General features: G+C 45.0%; 1 protein-coding gene across 3 annotated transcripts in view; it reads left to right on the forward strand.

The window, feature by feature from the left end:
- The window catches only part of ADGRA3 (adhesion G protein-coupled receptor A3), a 462035-nt gene that overhangs the window by 158074 nt on the left and 279528 nt on the right, over positions 1-24433 (forward strand). For all 3 annotated transcript variants that reach the window (XM_029590300.1, XM_029590282.1, XM_029590290.1), the window contains exon 5: positions 14061-14132. In XM_029590300.1, the coding sequence (XP_029446160.1) occupies positions 14061-14132 (72 nt within the window). The remainder of the gene's footprint in view (positions 1-14060; positions 14133-24433) is intronic.

Here is a 24433-nt window from a genome sequence, read left to right on the forward strand (position 1 = left end):
GCGATCTGGTACGCACTATGGGCTTTTAGAGATCAGCTGATCCAAACAGAAAAAACAGGTAAATGTGAAATTTCAACAAGCAGGGGGGGGGGGGGCACTGGATCATACCTCCTGTGTCAGGAACGGTCCAGACTAGTCGTGGGCCCTGTCCCATGGGATGGTGCTCAGGGCCATGTTCCTGGCTGGGACGGAGAACATGGTAGCGAGCAGGCTGAATCGAGCCTTCAGACCCCACTAGTGGTCCCTGGATAAGGGGGTAGCAAATCAGATATTCTGCCTCTGGGGAAACCTGGACGTAGATCTGTTCGTGTCCCCCTTCCTCAAGAAGGTGCCTCAGTTCTGCTCCCTGTACAGGTCAAATGGCAAACCAGCTTCGGACATCCTTGCCTGTCATTGGGGCAAAGGTCATCTGTATACATATTCTCCAATTCTTTAGTGGCGAAGACTCTCTTGAAGCTACGCGACGACAGGGAAACTATGATCCTCCTAGACCCCATTTGCCGAGACGGGTCTGGTATCCTGTCCTGCGGGAGTTATCCATCCAAAGACCGACAAGTCTGGGCACTTATCTCTAGGGGACAGCAGCTCTGCATACCCACAGTCTCTCCTCGAGGCAGAGGAGTGCATATGCCATCTTATCTGGCCAGTGTATGAGGAGTTCAGTAGGATAGCCCGCTCCTTTTCAGTCTCCATCAGAGAATGTTAAATGAAATAGTTGAGGGCCAGCAGCTTATACAATGATGTCTATGATAAGTTAGCGGATGTCTCATGCCTGGGAGATTATCTGAGCTTGTCTCTAAAGAGATAAACAGTCGCTCAAATCAAGGAGCATCGTGTAGCAATTAAGTCACTCAATGGGCTCAGAGCATCAGTTCACGTTAAGGTGACCCTTCTTCACTTTTAAATGGTTATACTATTAGAGACACCCCTTCTAGCAATTCCACTGGTACCAACCTCTGCCTCTACTTCTACAACAGCTTCCGTCAAGAGGCCAACTGCACAAAAGGCACCAACAGAAAGCAATGCAGCAAGTTGAGCCTTAACCCGGACCAACTTCATGTCCAGCAATCATCCTGTCTAACAGGGGGAGAATTCATCTACTTGGAGGGATGATGCAAGATTACCAAAGACTTCTTGGTACTCAAGATTGTGAAATCTGATTACCATTTGCATTTTTCCTGGTTTCCCATGCTACCCCATTGCTCAGCCTTCAATCTGGATCTGTCTCATTCAATGCAACTCTACCTGGAAATGCAGTTGCTCTTCAGACAGTGGGTGATAGAACTGGTCCTGCCCAAACAGCATGGCCTGGGATTCTGTTTCTGTTTTTTTATTCCCATTAAAACCAGAGGATTGAGACCCATCCTGCATTTAACAATTTTGAACAAGAACCTGTTACAGAGGAAAATCAAGATGAATTCCCTTCATACAATCCTACACTCTTCATTTAGGCAGCGGAGTGGATGTGTGCCCTGGATCTAAAGGATGCCTTTGCTCACATATTCATCCATGGCTTCCACTGACACTGTCTACACTTTGTGGTCGAATTCTCTCTCTACCAGTATAGCGTGCTCCCATTTGGTCTGTCAGCAGCACCAAGGGTTTTTACCAAATGCCTTGCGGTGGTGGCAGTACATCTCTGTGTATTACCTTACTTGAACGATTGCTGGTGACCAGGACTTCTCAGGAGTGAGTATTATCCTTCCTACAGAAGACAGTTTAACTCCTTTAATCCCTAGGTTTCTTATTGAATTTTGAAAAATCAATCCCACTTCCATCTCAGAAATGCAAATTCATTGGAAGATGGAGGAATGCATTTCTCCAATCAGATCTAGCATAGATTCTCAGGTTCCTGGCTCATTGATTGATGAACATGGATCAGAAAAAGCCAGGGAAGAGCTAGTAGTTCTAACACTAACATGCCAGCACATGCTACTCCTGCAGTGGGGCCTCTGCTGTCAATGTGATCAGCTGTTTCAGCGCTTAATAACTTGAGTGAATATCTTGCAGGAAATGAAGCAAGAACTTCACTGGTGGTTAGAACCCTACATGCGTTACTACATGCGCTACTTAGGCTACTTCCTTATCAAGTAACGTTATCAAGTGATACCTCCACCAATGAATGGAGAGCTCACACGGGTCCCTTCCGAATCCAAGAGACTTGGTTGTTAACAAAAAGGTAGTTTAAGATCAACTTTCAAGAGCTGCGAGCAATCAGACAAGACTTAATGACTTTCTCTCATGTGCTTGAGGGAAAAAGCATTCTCACAGGACAAGCAGGATGGTAGTCCTCACTTCTCATTTAGAGTATATTATTGATCTATGTAACCGTAAATATTGGCACACTATGGATAACCTAGAAACCAAACCTATTTGTGCCTAAATGTAAACCGTTGTGATGGTACATTACTAAACGACGGTATAGAAAAGTTTTTAAATAAATAAATAAATATGGATGACATCATCAGGATGGAGCCCAATCACAGAAAACTTCTGTCAAAGTTTCCAGAACTTTGACTGGCCCCTACTGGGCATGCCCAGCATGGCACTGACCCTGCAGCCAGCAGGGGTCCCCCTTCAGTCTTCTTTTTTCCGGGCAGCAGTAGCCTCGCGGTTTAGGAGCTCTGAAGAGATTCCTGACAGGAATTTTCCTCACGGACTTAATTAAAATTGCTTCGCCCCTCAGGGGTCCCTCCTCTAACTTTTCTCAAGCCGCGGTACTCCGGTAAGTTTTTCACCGTTTTTCGTCGATTACCGTCGAGTTTGGCCCTCGCGGCCTACTGGCCATCGACCGTACCGCGGCTCGATTTTTCTGTGGCCATGGAGTCGGGTTTTCGTTTGTGCCCGGACTGTACTCGTACCATGTCTATCACAGACCCTCATGGAGTCTGTGTAATGTGTTTAGGTCATGAGCACGATGTCCTGACTTGCACCAAATGTGCCCTTATGACACCGAAAGGTCGCAAGGCCAGAATGGAGAAGATGGGACTCCTTTTCCGTGCTCACACCCCAACACCGTCCATCGCATCGATGTCATCGGAACCGGCACCGTCGAAGTCGCACCACCATCGACAACTGTCCGGTGACCGCCCGCCATCGACGTCTTCACGGCCATCGACTCCCGTTTCTCCCCCTCAGGATCGAGAGGATCGTAGGGAGAAGTATCGCCATCGGCATTGTAAGTCTCGGACCGTCGAGGGAGCAAAATCATCATCCGAGCCACCGTCGAAGAAGCCCCGTCCAGGAGCGGCACCGACCAATCCTGCGACCGGGACATCGAGGCCACCCTTACCCGATCGGGGTTTGGGAGTCTCAATTCCGCCTGTAAAGGTGGTCCCTCTGACTGTGCCTCAGCCTCCCTCTTCCGTCACGGAGCTGGAGCTGATTGCCCCAGGTCTCCGGGAAGAACTGGACCGGCTGGTCCAGGAGGCCATTGACAAGGTAGTGCAACGACTCCAGGTCCCTCCGACACCGGCACCGAGAGTGGAACCGGTCATCGATCCGATTCCAGCAGCGCTGGCACCGCTGCTATCCCGGATAGAGGCGCTCATGACAGCCCTTCCACCGGTGATTCCCGGGTCTCTGACGGCTCCGGTACGCTCCCCGATGACTGCTTCATCGGGAGGAGAAACACCGTTCCGCATTCCTCCTTCGGGGGTATTTCCTCAGCCATCGATGCCATGTCGTCCCTCGCCACCGATTCATTCATCGGGGGCGATGCGCCATTGATGCCTTCGATGCCGGCACCGATGCCCCCGGCGATTCCTTTGATTTTCTCGGAGCCTCAGCCGGGCCCTTCGGGTATCCAACTCCCTTCTCGTCCTACAGGTCAGCCTGCTGATCCTTATGACACCTGGGGTGATGATACTTCCACAGACACCAATGATTTACCTTCATCTCCTTCTCCTACTGAAAGTAGAAAGCGTTCTCCTCCAGAGGACCTCTCTTTCATTAACTTTGTGAAGGAAATGTCGGAATTGGTCCCTTTTCAGCTTCAGACGGAGCAAGATGATAGGCACCAGGTGATGGAGCTTCTCCAATTCCTAGATGCCCCTAAAGTGATCACTTCTATTCCCATTCATCAAGTTCTTCTTGACCTCCTCAAAAAGAACTGGGAAAATCCTGGATCTATTGCCCCAGTACACAGAAAAGCTGACACTACTTATCTAGTACAGTCAGCCCTGGGCTTTCAAAAATCTCAGCTTGACCACCACTCATTTGTGGTAGAATCAGCTCAAAAGAAAGCGAAAAGGACGAAGCCACACTTCTCTACCCCTCCTGTCAAGGAACACAAGTTCCTAGACAATACTGGTCAACGAGTGTTCCAAGGGGCCATGCTCATCTCCAGAATTGCTTCTTACCAGCTGTACATGACCCAATACAATAGGGTCATTTTCAAGCAAATACAGGACTTCTCTGAAACCCTGCCTGACCAATTCCAAGAACGTCTTCAAACCCTTGTCAACAAGGGCTTTGAGGCAGGGAAGCATGAGATACGAACAGCTTACGATATCTTCGACACCTCCACTAGAGTGTCTGCAACTGCCATTTCGGCAAGACGCTGGGCCTGGCTCAAGTCTTCTGACCTTCGCCCAGAAGTACAAGACAGGCTCTCTGACCTGCCCTGTATAGGAGATAATCTAGTCGGTGAACAGATTCAGCAAATTGTGGCTGAGTTAAAGGACCATCATGAGACCCTCAAACAGCTGTCTGACTTCCCTTCTAGACAGCCCTTCAAGAAGGACTCTAAGAAGTCATTCTTCCGTCCAAGGAAGTACTATCCCCCACCACCAAGGTCCCGAGTTACGAGGCCTTTGTTACAGTTTTGGCTGCAGTGCAACCGCCTCACCACCAGGGGTCCCTCTAGTGCTGGCTTTCCGGACAGGCCCAGTCCATCTTATCTGTCCACTCTGTGCTCTGGGTGTGTCCTTATAACCCTGCCTGACAGTTGCCTCGGTGCTTCGGCATCGAGCTCACCTGGGCTCCCTGCTCTAGCCTTGCGCGGCCTTCGGGCCTTTCCTTGCCTTGCCCTGCGCGGCCTTCGGGCCTCCTTCCTCGTTGTTCTCACCTGGCCTACGGGCCTTCTGTCTGTGTGTGTGGAGCCTACGGGCCTTCTGACCTGCCTTGCCCCGCTTATGGTGTGTGGCCTACGGGCCTTCTGTGTGTGTGTGGCCTACGGGCCTTCTGACCTGCCTTGCCCCGCTTATGGTGTGTGGCCTATGGGCCTTCTGTGTGTGTGTGGCCTACGGGCCTTCTGACCTGCCTTGCCCTGCTTACTGTGCCCTGACCCAGCCTGAACTTAGACTCTGCTCATTGCCGCCTGCCCTGACCCAGCCTGAACTTAGACTCTGCTCATTGCCGCCTGCCCTGACCCAGCCTGAACTTAGACTCTGCTCATTGCCGCCTGCCCTGACCCAGCCTGAACTTAGACTCTGCTCCTTGCCGCCTGCTCTGACCCAGCCTGAACTAGACACTGCTTATTGCTGCCTGCCTTGACCCAGCCTGGAACCAGACACTGTTTCTAGCTTCCTGTCTCTCTCCACCTGGAGCCACCCTGCTGGGTGGTGTTCACGCCTCCTTACCGGAGCCCAAGCGTAACAGCCTTATCAGAAATCTCAGCCTCACCAGCCCCGGAAGCAAAAGCCACAAGCAGCTCCCCAGCCGGGGCCTGCTTCAGGTTTTTGACTTTCACTTGGAGAGCAGCAGCCTGATCCCTCTGCCAAGCATACCAGTGGGAGGCCGATTATGCCACTTTCATGGAATATGGCAAATAATCACAACCGACCAATGGATGCTCGCAATCATTGCTCAGGGTTACCATCTGAATTTTTTTCTTGCTGTTCCACCAGACTCCGCACCTCTACAAGCGTGAAGAGTAATCGACCACTCTGTCCTTCTGGAGCAGGAGGTTTCCCTTCTTCTCCAGTTAAGAGCAATAGAACCCGTTCCTCTTTCACAACAAGGCCTAGGGTTCTATTCCCGGTACTTTTTGATCCCCCAAAAATCCGGGGGGCTACGTCCAATTCTGGACCTACGTGCCCTCAACAAGTACCTCCAGCGGGAAAAGTTCAAAATGGTAACCTTGGGCTCACTTCTACCTCTTCTACAAAGAGGAGACTGGCTCTGCTCTCTGGACCTCCAGGACACATACACCCACATTGCAATAGCTCCAGCTTATCGCAAGTACCTCCGGTTTTTAGTAGGCCCAAGGCACTATCAATACCGGGTGCTTCCATTCGGCCTAGCATCGGCACCACGAGTCTTTACCAAATGTCTCGTAGTTGTCGCAGCTTTTCTCAGGAAAGAAGGTGTTCACGTCTACCCCTATTTAGATGACTGGTTAATCAGGGCCCCATCCCAGCAAGCCGCTCGGTCGTCCCTGGATTTGACCCTACACACTCTAATCTCTCTAGGATTTCTCGTCAATTACGAGAAATCCTATTTAGCCCCATCTCAAACCTTGTCTTTCATTGGGGCAGACTTGGACACCTTACAGGCAAAAGCCTTTCTACCTCAACAACGAGTGCAAACCCTCGTGCCTCTCACTCACCAGTTGCAGTCTCAGTATACAGCAACGGCTCAGCAATTCCTTGTCCTTCTCGGACACATGGCGTCCTCAGTCCATCTCTCTCCAATGGCCCGCCTGGCCATGAGAGTCATGCATTGGACTCTGAGGTCACAATGGATTCAAGCGACTCAGCCTCTGTCAATCATTGTCCACATCACTGATGCACTCCGTCTGTCTCTCGCCTGGTGGAAAGATCAGAACAATCTCCTCCAGGAACTGCCCTTTCATCTACCAGATCCTCAACTCATTCTCACCACCGATGCTTCCAACCTCGGCTGGGGAGCTCTTGTGAACGATCTACAGACACAAGGATCTTGGTCTCCAGAGGAAGCCAAACACCAGATAAATTTCCTGGAGCTTCGAGCAATGCGATATGTTCTCAGAGCTTTTCAGGATTACCTATCAAATCACGTCATCCTAATTTAGACGGACAATCAGGTGGCCATGTGGTACATCAACAAACAGGGAGGCACAGGTTCCTTCCTTCTGTGTCAGGAAGCTGCACAGATTTGGGTGGAAGCACTCTCCCACTCGATGTACCTCAGGGCCGGGAGTGCACAATGTCTTGGCAGACAAACTGAGTCGTGTCTTCCAACCGCACGAGTGGTCGCTCAATTCCTCGGTAGCAACCTTTCTCTTCCAGCAATGAGGTTATCCCCAAATAGATCTCTTTGCGTCCCCCTCAGAACCACAAAGTAGACAATTACTGCTCCCTCATTCGGAGCGAGCGCTCTCAGCCCAGAGATGTATTCTCCCTCTCGTGGACAACCAGTCTGCTTTATGCATTCCCTCCACTTCCTCTTGTCTCGAAGACTCTCGTGAAGCTCCGTCAGGACAAGGGAACCATGATCCTGATAGCACCTCACTGGCCACGCCAAGTGTGGTTTCCAATACTCCAGGATCTCTCCATCCGCATGCACATTCCCTTGGGAAAGGACCCGCTTCTGATCACTCAGAACGACGGATGTCTACGCCATCCCAATCTTCAGGCCTTGTCCCTGACGGCATGGATGTTGAAAGGCTAATCCTTCAGCCACTTAACCTTTCAGATTCGGTTTCTCGTGTCCTGATTGCTTCGCGAAAGCCTTCCACAAGGAAATCTTACTCCTATAAATGGAAAAGGTACACATCATGGTGCACTTCGCAGTCCCTTGATCCCTTTTCCTGTCCAATCCCAAGGTTTTTGGACTATCTCTGGCATTTGTCTGAGTCAGGTTTAAAAACCTCTTCAATCAGAATGCATGTTAGTGCGGTAGCTTCCTTCCATAAAGGTGTCGGGGATGTCCCTATATTGGTCCAACCCCTTGTAACACGTTTTCTTAAAGGTTTGCTCCATATCAAGCCACTTTTACGTCCTCCAGCCCCTTCTTGGGACCTTAATCTCGTTCTCTGTCAGCTCATGAAACCTCCGTTTGAGCCTCTTCACTCCTGTGACCTAAAATATCTCACATGGAAAGTGATTTTCCTTTTAGCTATCACTTCAGCTCGCAGGGTTAGTGAGTTACAGGCCCTAGTTACCTATCCGCCTTACACTAAACTCCTGCAGGACCGGGTGGTACTCTGCATTCACCCTATGTTTTTGCCTAAGGTAGTTTCGGAGTTTCACATTAATCAATCCATCATACTACCCACCTTCTTTCCCAGGCCTCACTCCAACCCAGGGGAACAGGCTCTGCATACCCTTGACTGTAAACGGGCTCTAGCATTCTACCTAGACCGTACAGGTGCCCACAGGAAGAGCACTCAGTTATTCGTATCTTTCCATCCCAACAAATTAGGGCAACCTGTGGGTAAGCAGACTCTCTTCTCCTGGTTGGCGGACTGCATATCTTTTTGCTATCAGCAAGCAGGCATTCCATTCCAAGGCCGTGTTAAAGCACACTCTGTGAGGGCCATGGCGACTTCAGTAGCACACCTACGATTGGTGCCGCTTCCTGACATTTGCAGGGCTGCCATCTGGAGCTCACTCCACACTTTCGCAGCCCACTGTTGCTTGGACAAAGCTGGAAGACAAGATTCCATCTTCGGCCAATCTGTCCTGCGTAACCTATTTCCAACGTGACGTACCAACACCCTTCCACTTGCCCGGTGGGGTTCAGGATGCCCTCTACCAAATTCCACCCAGTTGTTGTGCCTCTTGCACGCCATTGGGTACATTTGGTGCATGTTTGGACATCCTCAGCTCGGTACTCACCCATATGTGAGGACTACCATCCTGCTTGTCCTGTGAGAAAGCAAATGTTGCTTACCTGTAACAGGTGTTCTCACAGGACAGCAGGATGTTAGTCCTCACGAAACCCGCCCGCCGCCCCGCGGTGTTGGGTTCGTAACGTTTTGTTGTTTTATTTTTTCGGCACTGCCTGTAGCTATCAAATAAGACTGAAGGTGGTCCCCTGCTGGCTGCAGGGTTAGTACCATGCTGGGCATGCCCAGTAGGGGCCAGTCAAAGTCCTGGAAACTTTGACAGAAGTTTTCCGTGATTGGGCTCCATCCTGATGATGTCACCCATATGTGAGGACTAACATCCTGCTGTCCTGTGAGAACACCTGTTACAGGTAAGCAACATTTGCTTTCTTATTCAAACCATCAACGAAGTAGCCATGTTCTTATGTCAACAAACAAAGATATGGGAATGGGCTTGCAATCACCAAGCAGTTCTTCAAGCAGCCTACCTCCCGGGAATCGGCAATACACTGGTGCATTGCCCCAGCAGGATATTTTGCCTACACAAATGATCCCTACACCAGTTAACAGTTAAAAGATTGTTTGGTCTTTGGAAACATCCCTCAATCTACCTTTTCATGTCGAGGAAGACAGAAGAGAAGTTTTGTTCCCTTCTTCCAAGAGAACTAAGATCCTCTACCCATCTTTCAGACACTGTCCCCACCAAAGCCTTCTTATCCATTCCAAACACCATTGCCCAACCCATAGCCAATATCATTAATAATTCAATGACCACTGGAAATGTACCTAACCAACTCAAACTAGCCATGGTAAAACCTATATAAAGAAACCAAAACTTGACCCAGCAGATCTAACTAACTATCGCCCCATTTCCAACTTACCCTTCCTAGCTAAAGTTCTTGAAAAAAACATCAACACACAACTAACTACCTAGAACAGCACCACTTTCTCTTCCCATCAGAACACGGCTTCCGTAAGTATTTCAGTACTGAAACACTCTTGTCCTCCCTATCCGACTTCATCCTCAGAGGCATGGACAAGGGCCACACATACATTTTAGCTCTATTAGACATCTCTGCAGCCTTTGACACTATCAACCACCGCACCCTAATTGACAGGCTGTCTGAAATTGGCATCTCTGGGATCCCACTCCTCTGGTTCAAATCATACATCAGTAAAAGACATTTCAAAGTCAAAATTGGAAATCACGAATCCAAACCTATCAGCATAACATGAGGTGTACTGCAAGACTCCTCCCTTTCCTCCACACTTTTTAACATCTACCTCTTGCCCCTCTGCCATCTCCTCGTAAATCTCGGACTCCCGCATTTCATATACGCCGACGATGTGCAAATTCTCATAGCAATCACAGACTCCTTATCCAGTGCACTAAAAAAATGGGAAAGTGCATTCTCTTCCATCAACAGCCTGCTCTCACAACTCAACCTAACACTAAATACTAATAAAACCGAACTCATGATCGTCGCACCCCAACACCTCAACCCCATACTTTCTTCCGCCAACACACCCCCATCCCTCCCAGCCTTCTCACAAAATGTACGAGACCCAGGTTTTACACTAGACACTCAATTTAACCTACAGAAATTCATTAACTCCACCCTCAAAGAATGTTACTTCAAGCTCCACACACTCAAAAAACTTAAGCCAATCCTGCACCTCATCGAACAGTCCTTCAGTCTCTCATCCTATCCAAACAAGACCACTCAAATGCCCTACTCTTAGGTCTTCCTAAAAGCACTATAGCCTCCTTGCAGCTGCTACAAAATGCCGCTGCGTGCATATTGACCGGCACCCGCAGAAAGGAACATATCACCCCAATTCTGAAACAACTCCATTGGCTCCCCATCGCCTCAAGAATTCATTTTAAGACACTCACTCTCATACACAAAGCCATCCACAACCCAAATACGCTCTGGTTTACTGACACCCTTCAGCTTCGCTCCACTACAAGACCCACCAGAACACCCTATCTTGCAACCATTCACATCCCTTCCCCCAAACTCTTTCATCTCACATCCACCAAAGAATGCTCTCTATCCTTAGCTGGACGTACACTTTGGAACTCCATGCCCACCAACATACGCCTAGAAATGTGCCTAAAAAATTCCGGACAAAAACTTAAAACTTGGCTGTTCACACACATGCCTACACCTGATACCTACCTCCCCCTCTATGCCACCCCCTTTATGCTACCCCCTCCCCAACTATCCCACTCCCTACCAGATAAACCTCTGAATTTTCCTTACCCCTCTGCAATTCTTAATTCCTCCTCCTTACTTTAAACTCCTTCACCTCCCACCCTCCACTCACCCTACTTATCTCTTCAAGGTACATAACCCCTTAGCTTCCTCTATCCTCCCCCCCACCCTATTTCACTCCCCCCTATAACTGCAATTTTCGAACCCAGCATTTTCCACACCCCCTTACCTCAGCATTTCATTCTATAACATCCCCTCCTTAGTACTTCCATTCCTGTAATAATGTTACTTTTCAACGTACCCTCATGACAATCTCCCCCCATACCATCTCCCCACGCTTAATGATTGCACATAATGTTTCACAGTTTTGACTGTACATATTGTCTTTTAATGATTGTACATAATGTCCTCTCACTTTTAACGATTGTACATAACCTCCAAACCTCTCGCTTAATGCTTGTACATAATGTTGTCTCCGTTCCGATTTTACATATTGTCTCAGTTCCGGTTGTACATAATATCCAATCCTTAATCCTATCTTTACCCTCAGCTTATTTCCTTCCTCTCCTCTCCCCCTCCCCAGTTTAACATCAGTTTCACTGTAAAGCCATGGAAACCGATGTGATGTTTCTAATGAATGTCGTTATATAAAAACGTTAAATAGAACAAGACGCTTTTTTGTTCAGCTGGAATGCAGATCTTATATACACATTTTTGCTGATTCCACTGATAGCCAAGACGGTGCAGGAACTTCTCAAAGACAGGGCTTGTCTGAAACCTATTGTACCAGCATGGCCCAGATAAGTGTAGTTTACATAGCTCATGCAACTATCAGCCCCCCCCCCCCAATTGAATAGATGCAGCTCTGTCCTTGTTAACATAGAAAGATGAGCATCCATTTTATCTGAGCCTTCCCTCTCTGAACCTGACAGCCTGGATGTTGAGTGCTCAATGATTGTTCCATTTTCCTTACCCAAGGATGTTGAAGACCTAGCAATATCTGCTAGAAAGCCTTCAACTAGAAGAGTTTATAGATTTAAATTGAAACTGTTGTCAACTTGGCATCAGCAAAGCTCTTTGGACCCATTCATGTGTGAGCTGTGGGAGTTTCTCCAGTATTTGTTCTTTCTTTCTTCTTTCCTCAGATCTTAGTAACACATCAGTACAAGTTCATCTTGGGGCTGAGAAGCTTACCACCTACATATTGTGAATAGGCCAATCTCCATATATCTTTTAGTATCAAAATCCATGAAGGGCTTGTGGCATATCCAGCTTTCAATGGTTGAGCCCCATGTTCCATGGAACCTTAACATAGTTCTGACAAAACGTTATGAAATCAACTTTTGAGTAGTGAGTAGTATTTCTTGTTTTAGTCATTTTAGATAGAAGAGTCAATGAACTTCAGGCTTTGGTTCATGACTCACCTTATCTGCAATTCTTCCACAATAGTGTAGTGCACCTTATCAATCAAAAATTCCTATCCAAGGTAATTTCTGCTTTTCATAGTAATTCAGCCATTGTTTTACCTACATTCTTTCTAAGACCACATGAACATAAAAGGGGAAAAATCTTTTCATTCCTTAGCTTTGTAAAAGAGCATTAGGTTTATTTATTTATTTAAAAAATTTTCTATACCATTGCTAAGTTAAATACCGTTGCAACGGTTTACATGTAGGCACATATTTAATGTAGGTGAAAGTGTACTATAGTACATTCTAACAGGTGCCGTCAAAGGTTCGGTTATAATATATCATTAGACATAGTCATTTAGTGAAGTAGTTCATGACCAATTGTACCAAGGTACTTACACTGGTAGTTTTATTACACATAGTATTATAGTTATATTTTATTGTGGTGTAGAGTTCATAGACTAATCTACTTTATAGTCCTAATGACTGTATGTCGGTGCCTTTCTGTCTTTTCTTGAAATATTTCTCTCTATTCTCCTGTCTCTTTGTAAAATGCTTGTTTAAAAAGCCATGTTTTTATGTTTTTCTTGAATGTCTTGAGATCACTTTGTAGCCTGATCTCTAGAGGCATTGTGTTCCAGATTATGGGTCCTGCTAGTGATAGGGCTCTTTCTCTCACTTGTGTCAGTCTTGCTGTTTTAACTGATGGAATGGTTAGGAGTGCTTTATTTGCTGAGCGGAGGTTCCTGTATGGAGTGTGTACCCGTAATGCTGTGTTCAACCAGTCTGATTTCTCATCATAAATTAGTTTGTGAATGATACATAGGGTTTTGTATTTAATTCTGTGTTCAATTGGTAGCCAATGTAACTCTGCTAGGGTTTCAGTTATATGGTCCCTACAAGGTTAATACAAGAAAAGAACTCAACCTCATAATCTGGCCTCACAGTTATTCATCTCGTATGATCCTAACCATCTGAGCATAGAAGTTGCCAAACGAACATTATACAATTGGCTAGTGGACTGTATTGCACATTATGTACTAGCAGACCTCCAAATTACAGGATCTGTCAAGGCTCATCAAATGAGAGCTATAGCTGCATTAGTGGCTTATCTGCAAAGCTGTAACTTGGTCATCGGTGCACACTTTCATGTTTCATTACTGTCTGGACAATTTATCAAAAAGTGACAGAAAATTTGGACAAGCAGTTTTGTGTAGCCTATTCATCCAGTAGTCATCTTCATGGTGAGCTTTGAATTGCTATTTCAGTAAATGCTCCACTGCAGCCATTAGCTTGGGACTCCCCACTTATAGCTAATTTAGGCCAACTTGTTGACAGAGAAAGCAAGTTTACTTATCGAAAACGGTGTTCTCCATGGACAGCAAGTTGAATTAGCCATGCTTAATACCCACCCTCCTCCCTGAAGAGCCGACTGCTTAGCTCTAAAATCGACTGAGAAGCTCATGGTCAGTAGAGCAAAAGCTGATTGAGCTATGAGAAAAGGGTCCGTTTGATCTCATTGGATGATGTAACCCATGTCACCTTATTGTCTATGGAGAACGTTGTTTAAAGTAAGCAAACTTGCTATTTTTCTTTTGTAGTTGCTTGATATGAAAGAATGTTAAATTACCTGGACCAAACTGTTAAGGTTAACACTAATTATTGCCTTTGCTTTCCCAGAAATCTTTCCGGTAACTTGTTTTCTTCATTAACACAAGGAACATTTGATAATCTGAGCTCACTGAAGTCTTTGTAAGTAAAATGTTCTTAAAGTATTTTTTTTCTTTTTTTTTTACAAAATTGTATGATTGCTCTAAACAAATTGAGGATGTTTTCTTCATTTAAAAGACAGTATTATATTTTTATGGGATACGGTATTGCGGTTGCTGTGTTTAAATGTATAGTAATAAAGATCAAGTCCCTCTGATCTATATTGGGTCTATAGACATTCACCAGGGTAAACAATTCCCCCAACAAAGTGCAATCTAGCACCACATACCTACCTTCTGGATCCAGCTAATGTCATTCAACTTCAAGTTCTATAACACAACCAGCTCATTTAACTGTTCGTTGTAAATATTTAAAATGCTATTAACCTTTTCTTTTTCCTTCCTCTCCCAGTTTAAGCATCCCTGTTTTTTGTAACTGCTTTCTTCCGCACTACAGTTCCAGTTTGTTTTTTCTTTCTGTGCACCACTGTTTTAATGTAAACCAGCATGATGTGATTTTATCATGAATGCCGGTATATAAAAACCTTAAATAAATAAATAAATAAAATAAAGTAAAAAAGATACTTTTATTTTTTTTTTGGGGGGGGCTCGGGCCTAAATTGATACATTTCTTAATTGGATTTTGGAAGCCAGCAATCCTTTCATCAGGTCAAGACAGAATAAATAGCCTGATGAAAGGAGCCTAGCTCTTGAAACCTAATGAAGAAATTTAATTCAGTAAAAGTTACCAGATGTATATGTGTTTTTGTTGACCTTTATTTCTATATATTTTTCTTGAGATCAGTCAACTCTTGCCCTCTTTCAGAATTATCTTCATTGTACTTTGCAGCAACAGCTATTTTTATGCTTCATAACTTGTCTTGAAATCAGAAGAAATATTTGATTACAAGTAAATACTTGTCAGGTTTAAATATGTCTGCTGACAGACTTCAAGATTTCCCCTTTAGAGCTGCCGTTTCTTTTGGAGTGATTGCTCTCTTGCCTCTAGGAGTTCTGCTGTTTGAAGAGAAGGAAAACAATTTAAAGATTGCAAACAATATGGATACTATAAATGGGAATTAAATTGGTGCACAAAAGTAGACATAAGACAGAACCAAAAGATTAAATATTTGTGATTTGCATTTAATTTTAAGATAATAAGATGCATTTTGAAATTTTAACCTTTTACATGGTAGTGCAACTTTGAATCATTTTAATATCTAAATATTTCTAATGGCAAAATTATGACAGATCTGAGTTTATAACAGTGTCTTATGAGAGTCGCTGAGAGACTGATAATTGTGCCAATTAATTGCAACTTCTGTGATGTCAAGCAGGATGGCAATCCCCCAAGTGGGTAACATTATCCGATGGAGCCTGGGCCAGAACTTTTATGTCATAGTTTTTAGAGCTTTGATTATGCCTAACTGGGCACATGCAGCATGCCATAAGAAATTGAGATATAACATACTGAGTCAGACCAAGGGACCAGGCAGCCCAGAATCCTGTCTCCAACAGTGGCCAATCCAGGTCACAAGTACTTGGCAAGTACCCAAATAAATAAATCCCATGCTACTAATGCCGGCAACAATCAGTAGCTATTCCCTATTGATTAATAGCAGTTTATGGACTTCTCCTCCAGCTACTTATCCAACCTTTTTTTAGACCCAGCTACACTAACTGCCTTAATCACATCTTCTGGCAACAAATTCCAGAGCTTAATTGTGCATTGAGTGAAAAAGAATTTTCTCTGATTTGTTTTGCTTCCTCTTAACTTCATGGAGTGTCAACTAAGACGCCCAGATCTTTTTCCTAAAATGGAATCTAATGCATGTAGCTACAGCATGGATTATTTTTTCCTGTATGCATCAATTTGCACTTCTCCACATTAAATTTCATCTGCCATATGGACGCCCAATCTTCCAGCCTTCCAAGGTCCTCCTTCAGTTTATCACAATCTGCTTGTGATTTAACTAATCTGAATAATTTTGTGTCATCTGCAGATTTGATCACCTCACTTGCCGTAGCACTTTCCAGATCTTCTATAAATATATTAAAAAGCACCGATTCAAATACAGATTCCTGAGGCACTCCACTGTTTATCTTTTTCCACTGTGAAAACTGACCATTTAATCCTACTGTTTCCTGTCTTTTAACCAGTTTGCAATCCACAAAAGGACATCGCATCGTATCCCATGACTTTTAGTTTTCTTAGAAGCCTCTCATGAGGGACTTTGTCAAATACACCTGAAAATCCAGATACACCACATCTACCGGTTCACCTTTATCCACATGCTTATTCAGTCCTTCAAAAAATAATGTAGCAGATTTGTGAAGCAGGACTTCCCTTGGTTAAATCTATGCTAGCTTTGTCCCATTAAATCATGTATATCTATATGTTCTGTGATTTTATTCTTTCTCACAGGACAAGCAGGATGGTAGTCCTCACATATGGGTGACATCATCAGATGGAGCCCAATCATGGAACACTTTTGTCAAAGTTTCTAGAACTTTGACTGGCACCTACTGGGCATGCCCAGCTTAGCACCAACCCTGCAGCCAGAAGGGGTCCCCCTTCAGTCTTCTTTTTTCCACGCAGCAGTAGCCACGCGGGTTAAGGAGCTTGTCATAGATTCCTGACAGGAATTTTTCCTCACGGAACTTCATCAAAAATGTCAAAAAACCTTTTACCCCACAGGGGTCCCCTTATCGATATCTTTGCTCCGCGGTCGAACAATAAGTTTTTTACCTGCTTGCGATTGATTCCCGTCGAGTTTTTCCCTCGCGGCCTATCGGCCATTGACTACACCACGGCTAAATTTTGTCGAGTCCATGGCATCGGGTTTCTGTCGGTGCCCTGACTGCACTCGAACGATGTCCATCACTGACCCTCACACGGTCTGTGTAATGTGTTTGGGGTCCGACCATGATGTCCTTACTTGCACCAAATGTGCCCAAATGACACCAAAGGGTCACAAGGCTAGGCTGGAGAAGATGGGACTTCTCTTTTGGCCAGAAACCCCAACTCCATCAATAGCTTTGATATCGTCTGAACCAGTACCGTCTACTTTGCGCCAGCACCGGGAAACCGCTTCTGCCCGACTGGCTTTGACGACTCTGCGGGTGTTGACCCCCTCTGTTCCTCCTCAGGAGAAAGACCGAGAAAAACATCGACATTGCGATCGAAAAGCTCAGGCCACCGATACAGGCAAGCCTGCGGCATCGACGTCGTCTGAGCCACCAACAAAGAAGTCACGAACAGAAAAAGCCCTATCCTCTTCTGTGTCTGGGTCACTGAGGCGTTCCCCACCTGGACAGGTGCCGGGATCCGCGATTCCACCTTCACCGGTGGACCCTCCGGCTACGCTAGTGCGGCCTCCTACTCCGGAACCGGGTATCCATGCCCCAGGTTTCCGTGAGGAATTGGATCAGATGATCCAAGAGGCCATCGGTAAAGCACTCCAGGCGTTCAAACCTCCATTGATGCCGGTTCCTGCTCCGCCCACCGATCCGATACCCATGGTGCTTGCACCGCTATTGGCAAGAATGGATAAGTTTATCGGTGCCCTTCCACCGGTGCATCCAAGGGAACAGATGGCCCCGATTCCTTCCTCACCAATATCCTTGTCATCGGAAGAAGAAGAAGAATCACCGATCTCCATTCTGCCCTCCGGAGTGCTACCACAGACACATCCATCGATGTCACCAATTCCATCAGTGCCTCCGTCGATGCCCCCCATTGATGCCTTCGATGCCTTCAATTCCACCTTCAAGGCCATCGATGCCTAGGCCAGGACCTTCCGGAATAACACCATTACTCCCTTCTGATGAACATATGGGAGCTGGTGATGAGCCATACAATCCCTGGACCGATGATTCGTCCCAGGATACAGATGATCTGTCTTCACAGCCCTCTCTTCCTGATGAAAGGAAGTGTTCTCCTCCAGAGGACTTGTCCTTTATCAACTTTGTTAAAGAAATGTCTGAAACAGTTCCATTCCAGCTTCAGACCGAAGAGGACTCTAGGCATCAGATGTTAGAACTTCTCCAATTTCTTGATGCTCCTAAGGAGATCATGTCTATCCCTATTCATGACATCCTCTTGGACCTTTTAGAGAGAAATTGGGAGCACCCTGGCTCTGTGGCACCTGTCAACCGTAAGGCAGATGCCACCTATCTAGTTCAGCCAGCCCCTGGCTTCCAGAGAGCTCTACTAGATCATCATTCAGTAGTTGTGGAGTCAGCCCAGAAGAGGGCACGATGCTCCAAACCCCACTCTTCCATTCCCCCAGGAAAGGAACAGAAATTTCTGGATGCATTTGGAAGGCGAGTATTTCATGGGTCAATGCTCATCTCTCGCATTGTTTCCTATCAATTATACATGACCCAGTACAATAGGACCCTGTTTACGAAGATTCAGGAATTTGCTGAAGCCTTACCTCTGCAATTCCAGGACCAACTTCATGCCCTAGCACAAAAGGGTCTAGATGTTGGCAAACATGACGTACGGTCGGCATATGACATCTTCGACACCGCCTCCAGAGTTTTGGCGGCAGGAATTAGTGCGAGAAGATGGGCCTGGCTAAAGTCTTCAGACCAGAAGTACAGGACAGGTTAGCTGACTTGCCCTGTTCTGGGGATGATCTTTTCGGATTCAAGAAGCAGTGTTGCAGCTCAAGGACCACCAGGAGACTCTGCACCAGCTCTCCTTACTGCCTTCTGATCTCTCATCCTCTTCCAAAAGATGTTTTAGGAGAGATTCCAAGAGACAATTCTACCAGCAAAGGAGATTCTATCCCTCGGTGTCCAGCTTCTAAGCCTTACCAAAAAGGCCAATCCAAGCAACCTTAAGTACAGAAGTCACAGCCAGGCCCCCAGCCAGGTACAGCGTCTGGCTTTTGACTCCTTCCTAGAGAGCAGTTCCCAGCCTCCGCTTCCGACCATTCCTGTCGGAAGCCGGTTGTGCCACTTCTCCAAACCATGGCATACAGTTACCACAGATCAGTGGGTACTCGCTCTAATAACCCAAGGTTACCACCTCAACTTTCTCTCTGTTCCACCGGATTCCCCACCTCGGCTGACGTGGGGAATATCCAACCACTCATCACTCCTGGAGCAGGAGGTCTCCCTCCTCCTCCAGTCCCGAGCAATAGAGCCAGTGCCCCTCTTCCAACAGGGGCAGGGGTTCTATTCCTGGTATTTCCTGATACCAAAAAAGTCAGGTGGTATTCGCCCAATACTGGATCTTCGCACCTTAAACAAATATCTAAAAAGAGAAAAGTTCAAGATGGTGATCTTGGGTTCTCTTCTTCCCCTTCTCCAAAGGGAAGACTGGCTCTGCTCTCTAGACCTCCAGGATGCCTACATACATATTTCAATTACTCCGTCACATCACAGATTCCTGCGGTTCCTAGTAGGCCAAAACACTTCCAATATTGAGTGTTACCATTTGACCTAGCATCTGCCCCACGAGTCTTCACCAAGTGCCTCGTAGTGGTAGCTGCCTTTCTCAGGAGTCAGTGTCCACGTCTACCCCTATCTCAACGATTGGTTGATCAGGGCTTCTACTCAGCAAGCTGCACTGATGTCTCTACATCTCACGTGCCATACCCTGATCTCCCTAGGGTTTCTCATAAACTATCCAAAATCCAGGCTAGTTCCCTCTCAAACCCTATCGTTCATAGGGGCCGACTTGGACACTCTAAAAGCGAAAGCCTTCCTACCTCAGGATCGAGCTTTCACTCTCGCTTCTCTGGCCCATCGACTGCAGTCTCGACAACACTCAACTGCATGTCATTTTCTGGTCTTACTGGGTCATATGGCCTCCTCTGTGCATGTCACTCCCTTGGCCTGCCTGGCCATGAGAGTAATGCAGTGGACTCTAAAATCGCAGTGGATTCAGTCTTCTCAGCCAATGTCCACCATTGTCCACATCATCAACCAGCTCCATTTCTCGCTGGCTTGGTGGATAAACCAATCCAATCTGCTTCAAGGCCTTACATTTCAGGCTCTAGACTCTCAAATAACCTTGACAACAGATGCCTCCAACCTCAGCTGGGGTGCACATGTTGCAAACTTGCAAACTCAGGGCATTTGGTCTCCAGAGGACGCCAAACACCAAATCAATTTCCTGGAGCTTCGTGCAATCAGATGTGCTCGCAGGACTTTTCAGGATCACCTTTCCAACCAGGTCATCCTGATTCAAACAGACAACCAGGTGGCCATGTGGTACATCAACAAGCAAGGGGGAAGGGGCTCCTACCTCCTGTGTCAGGAAGCTGCACAGATATGGGCGGAAGCCCTTTCCCACTCGATGTACCTCAGGGCCACCTACTTGCCGGGAGTGGACAATGCGTTGGCAGACAAGCTGAGTCACACTTTTCAACCGCACAAGTGGTCCCTCAACCCCACAATGCTAGAAGTCATACAGACATTTCAAAGTATGTTTTTCATTTGTATTAACAGCCTGCTTTTCAGTTGACAATGATAATTTGGAATCTTTTAGTTCAGGTGATTCTTTACTTATAGGCATATGGACTACTTTGCTTTTATTGGAATCTCTGTTTTGATGCCATAACTCTCCTGCTTCATTAGTATCCTTCAAACATACCTACCTTCAAACTATGTGCTGTTAGGTGACTGTCAGCTTTTTCTATTGTTTTAGTTTAAAAACTGCTCTATCTCCTTTTTAAAGGTTAGCACCAGCAGCCTGGTTTCACCCTGGTTAAGGTTGGAGCCCATTCCTTTGGAAAAGACTCTTCCTTCCCCAAAACGTTCCCCAGTTCCATTATGCCACACATCTATGCAGGGGACCCCTTTAGTCTCTTCTTTTTGACAGAGCCCACTGGTTGTGGATTTTCACTCTCCTACCTTTTTCAGATTTCCAGTCCTGATTTGGGGCAGGAATCATTTGTCATAGGACCCCACAGTTTTTTTTTTTTCCATCCCTTCTAGTATCCTCATGTAGGTTTTTTGTTTTTGGTTTTTCTTTCGTTGTCATGTTCAGGTGGTGCATCAACCGTATATAGTTATTGATTCATTTGATTTTGTTTCATTGATTATAATTATTTGTCCAGTCATGGATAAGCAGATTAGCGATTCATGCAGGGCCTGCTTCATTTGAAGTCTCCTATCAGGCCTCCTGCTTTATTTTGGGACCTCCGCATGGTACTGACCTAGGCAATGAAAACTCCCTTTGAGCCACTGCACTCTTGTAACCTAAAGAACCTGAAGTGGAAGGTCATTATTCTAGTACGGTAGTGGTGACTTCAGCTTGCAGAGTCAGTGAGCTCCAGGTTCTAGTAACTTATACAACTTGTATTAAGTTTTATCATGATAGGATGGTTTTGCATACCCATCCTAAGTTTTTGCCTGAGGTGGTGTTGGAATTCCATCTTAACCAGTAACCTGTCAGTCGTCCTTCCGTTTTTTTCCCAGGTCACATGTTCGCCCAGGTGAACAAGAACACAGTTTGGAGGGCAAGAGAGCTTTGGCCTTCTCCCTGGAGCAGCAGATGGAAGCCCATAGAAAGCCCATCTTTTTGTTTCTTTTGACACCAACAAACTTGGCATTGCTATTGCCAAACAGACTTTATCCAGTTGGCTAGAACATTGCATCATCTTTTGTTATGCCTAGGTAGGCCTGGATCTGCTGGTTCATGTCAAGGCTCATAGTGTCAGAGCAATGGAAACTTTGGTAGCCCACTTAAGACTGATCTCCATGGAGATCTGCAAAACTACAATATGGAGTTTTCTCCACACCTTCACATTGCACTACTGTTGGGATAGGAACTCTGATGTGCCACTAGGTTCGGTCAGTCTGTTCAGTGATGTGCAGAACCCAACTCTGCTCCCTCTTAGTGCTCTTTGTTTTTGTTCCAGGTTGCCCCTTATAATAAAAATTAAATTAAATTAAAAAGACTTGTTGCCAACAAAAACAATTGTTGTGCCCATTAGCACTTGTTTTGTTTCCCTTTTTTCATTTGGGGCAAACTGTAGCTAGGGATTTCCTTTTTGTGAGAACTGCCATGCTTGTCCTTGGAGAATTTAAACCTAAATATGAGAAATAAATAACTGCAGCACAGGACATACTACAGACAAAATGGTTCACAGCCAGCATGGAAAATACTAGCAATACAAAAATATTCAGATTCTGTGGCACACACTTGGGCACGAAAAATGTGCGCACAAATGTGAGCAAAACTGTGCACAAATTAGCTCCTCCTCCATGCAAATCCCATATTTATCAAGGCATTAGCTATTACTCCCCACTGCAGAGAGTTGCACAGGTTTAACCTTTATCTTTTTATTGTTAGAAATTTTAACTTTTGGTCAGAAATGGAGTAAAGTTTCTAGGGTTAGTATTAGTCTGTTTGGTTGAAGCTGGAGTTCATGATGGTAGGGGTCTAGCATTCAGCGTTTACATGCATAAAACATTGTGTGCATTGTTTGTAGCACTTGATTTATGCCCCTAAAATTTATACACATGAAATATGCATTAGAAGTGCAACTTTTATGCTCCTAATATATGTTATTTGTGCACAGCTTTTATGTGCTAGCAAAATATGTTTTCTGCACACAATGCACATAAACCATAATTTATGCTCCTAAATCATGTTTTGTATACATTAACTGTGATTTACGTATGCAAAACATTGTGAACATAAACCATATTTTGTGCTTTTAGATCATGATTTGTGCGAAAAAATCATGTTTTATAAGCATAAATCATTGTTTTTATTTATTTATTTTTTATTTAAAAATTTTATATACCGACGTTCATCAGGGATATCACCTTGGTTTACAGTGTAACAAAAAACATACGCTTGGAGGGCGTTTTACATCAAACAAATATTCGTAACTTAACAAAATGGTACATGGGGGGGGGAAGAATAGTAAGGATTATAATAACAGATATTAACAGTTATATACATTATGATACAAATACAGTATAACATTGGGAACAGTACAATTGCATTGTATTTTTATGTATTTTTTATTGTGCGCATTAAACATGATTTATGTATGCTGTTCACTTTTTGTGACATTTTTTAGGTCTACACATTTCTTAAAATTCCTGATGCATTTGCATATTAGCTTACAGCACTAGGAGTTAAATTTTTAGTAAGTGCATTAAGAAAATGTATGCTGAATTACAGTGCATATTTTTTACTCCTGTCTTATTATATCAGGTTCTCTTGTGTGCCTCTTAATTTCTCATGGAGTAATGTCTTCAAATTGATTTGTTTTGTGAATTTCAAGGCAGGCATGACTCTTTAAGCCAAGATATGTTGTATATTTTTGTATATTTCTGTTTTGTTTTGTTGATCTCTGATTACATCTCTTGGTTCCTGATGTTTACCGTAGGCAAGTAGGACAAATGCAGTCACACAAGTGGAGTGACATCATCCAATGGCACCAACATGAAATGTGCTTTCTCAGAGCTCAGAAAGTCCAAAAAATCTTTCTGAGCATGCATGGGAGTTCCCAGATAGCTGCCACCACACAAGCTTCTTTAGTCTTACCTTCTGCCATAGCAAATGATATGTGTGTTTGCTCTCTTCTCAGTTGCTGCTGCTGTTTGTTGTTTGTTTTGTTTTTTTTTGATGGCTTTTATTTTAACTTATTAGTTTTTTCAGTATTTTACTTCAATTTTTCTTTTGAGCTGCAAAAAAAAAAGGTAGTTAAAATATTTTCTTTTCTTATTGGGATCCCTGAAAAAGTTCCAGATGAGATTAAAAAATACAGTTTTAAATTATGCTCTAATTGCAGGCATAAAGTATCCCCCTGGGACCTTATTTATTTTATTTATTTATTTATTTATTTATTTATTTATTTATTTAAGAACATTTATGAAGCATCATACAGATTACAATAAACCTCTCAAAGTGATATACATCACAACAAAAGCATTGGACATCGAATTATAAGGACAATTGAAACAAAATAAATAAGAACAAAATCAATACATTTCCTAGCGTGTAGCAGATGGACTCAGGACCAATGGGTATAGTGTACTCCTGATAGCAGTTGGAGACGGATCAGATTTCAATCTGACGTCAGCCCTAGTACATATACCCCTGCAGGAAGTGTAGCTCTTCAGTATTTTCCGTCTCCATAGCAGTTAAGGACTCTATGCACGCTCGCACAGCGTTAGAGTAATTTTACCAAAGAAAACCAAAAATAAGAAGGAATCTTACCTCTACAGACGAGCCCCGCTCTCCTGCGGTGACACCCATTGTGTCCCTCCCCCAGTTGAGATTTCCTGAGGTGATTTCCGCGATCCCTCGGAGGTAAGCCTTGGTCCGGCGGCCGACCCTCGACGGGGACCTAGCCCTCTACATCA

Source organism: Rhinatrema bivittatum, chromosome 1, assembly GCF_901001135.1.
Source record: "Rhinatrema bivittatum chromosome 1, aRhiBiv1.1, whole genome shotgun sequence".
In the NCBI taxonomy this organism is placed as follows: Eukaryota; Metazoa; Chordata; class Amphibia; order Gymnophiona; family Rhinatrematidae; genus Rhinatrema; species Rhinatrema bivittatum.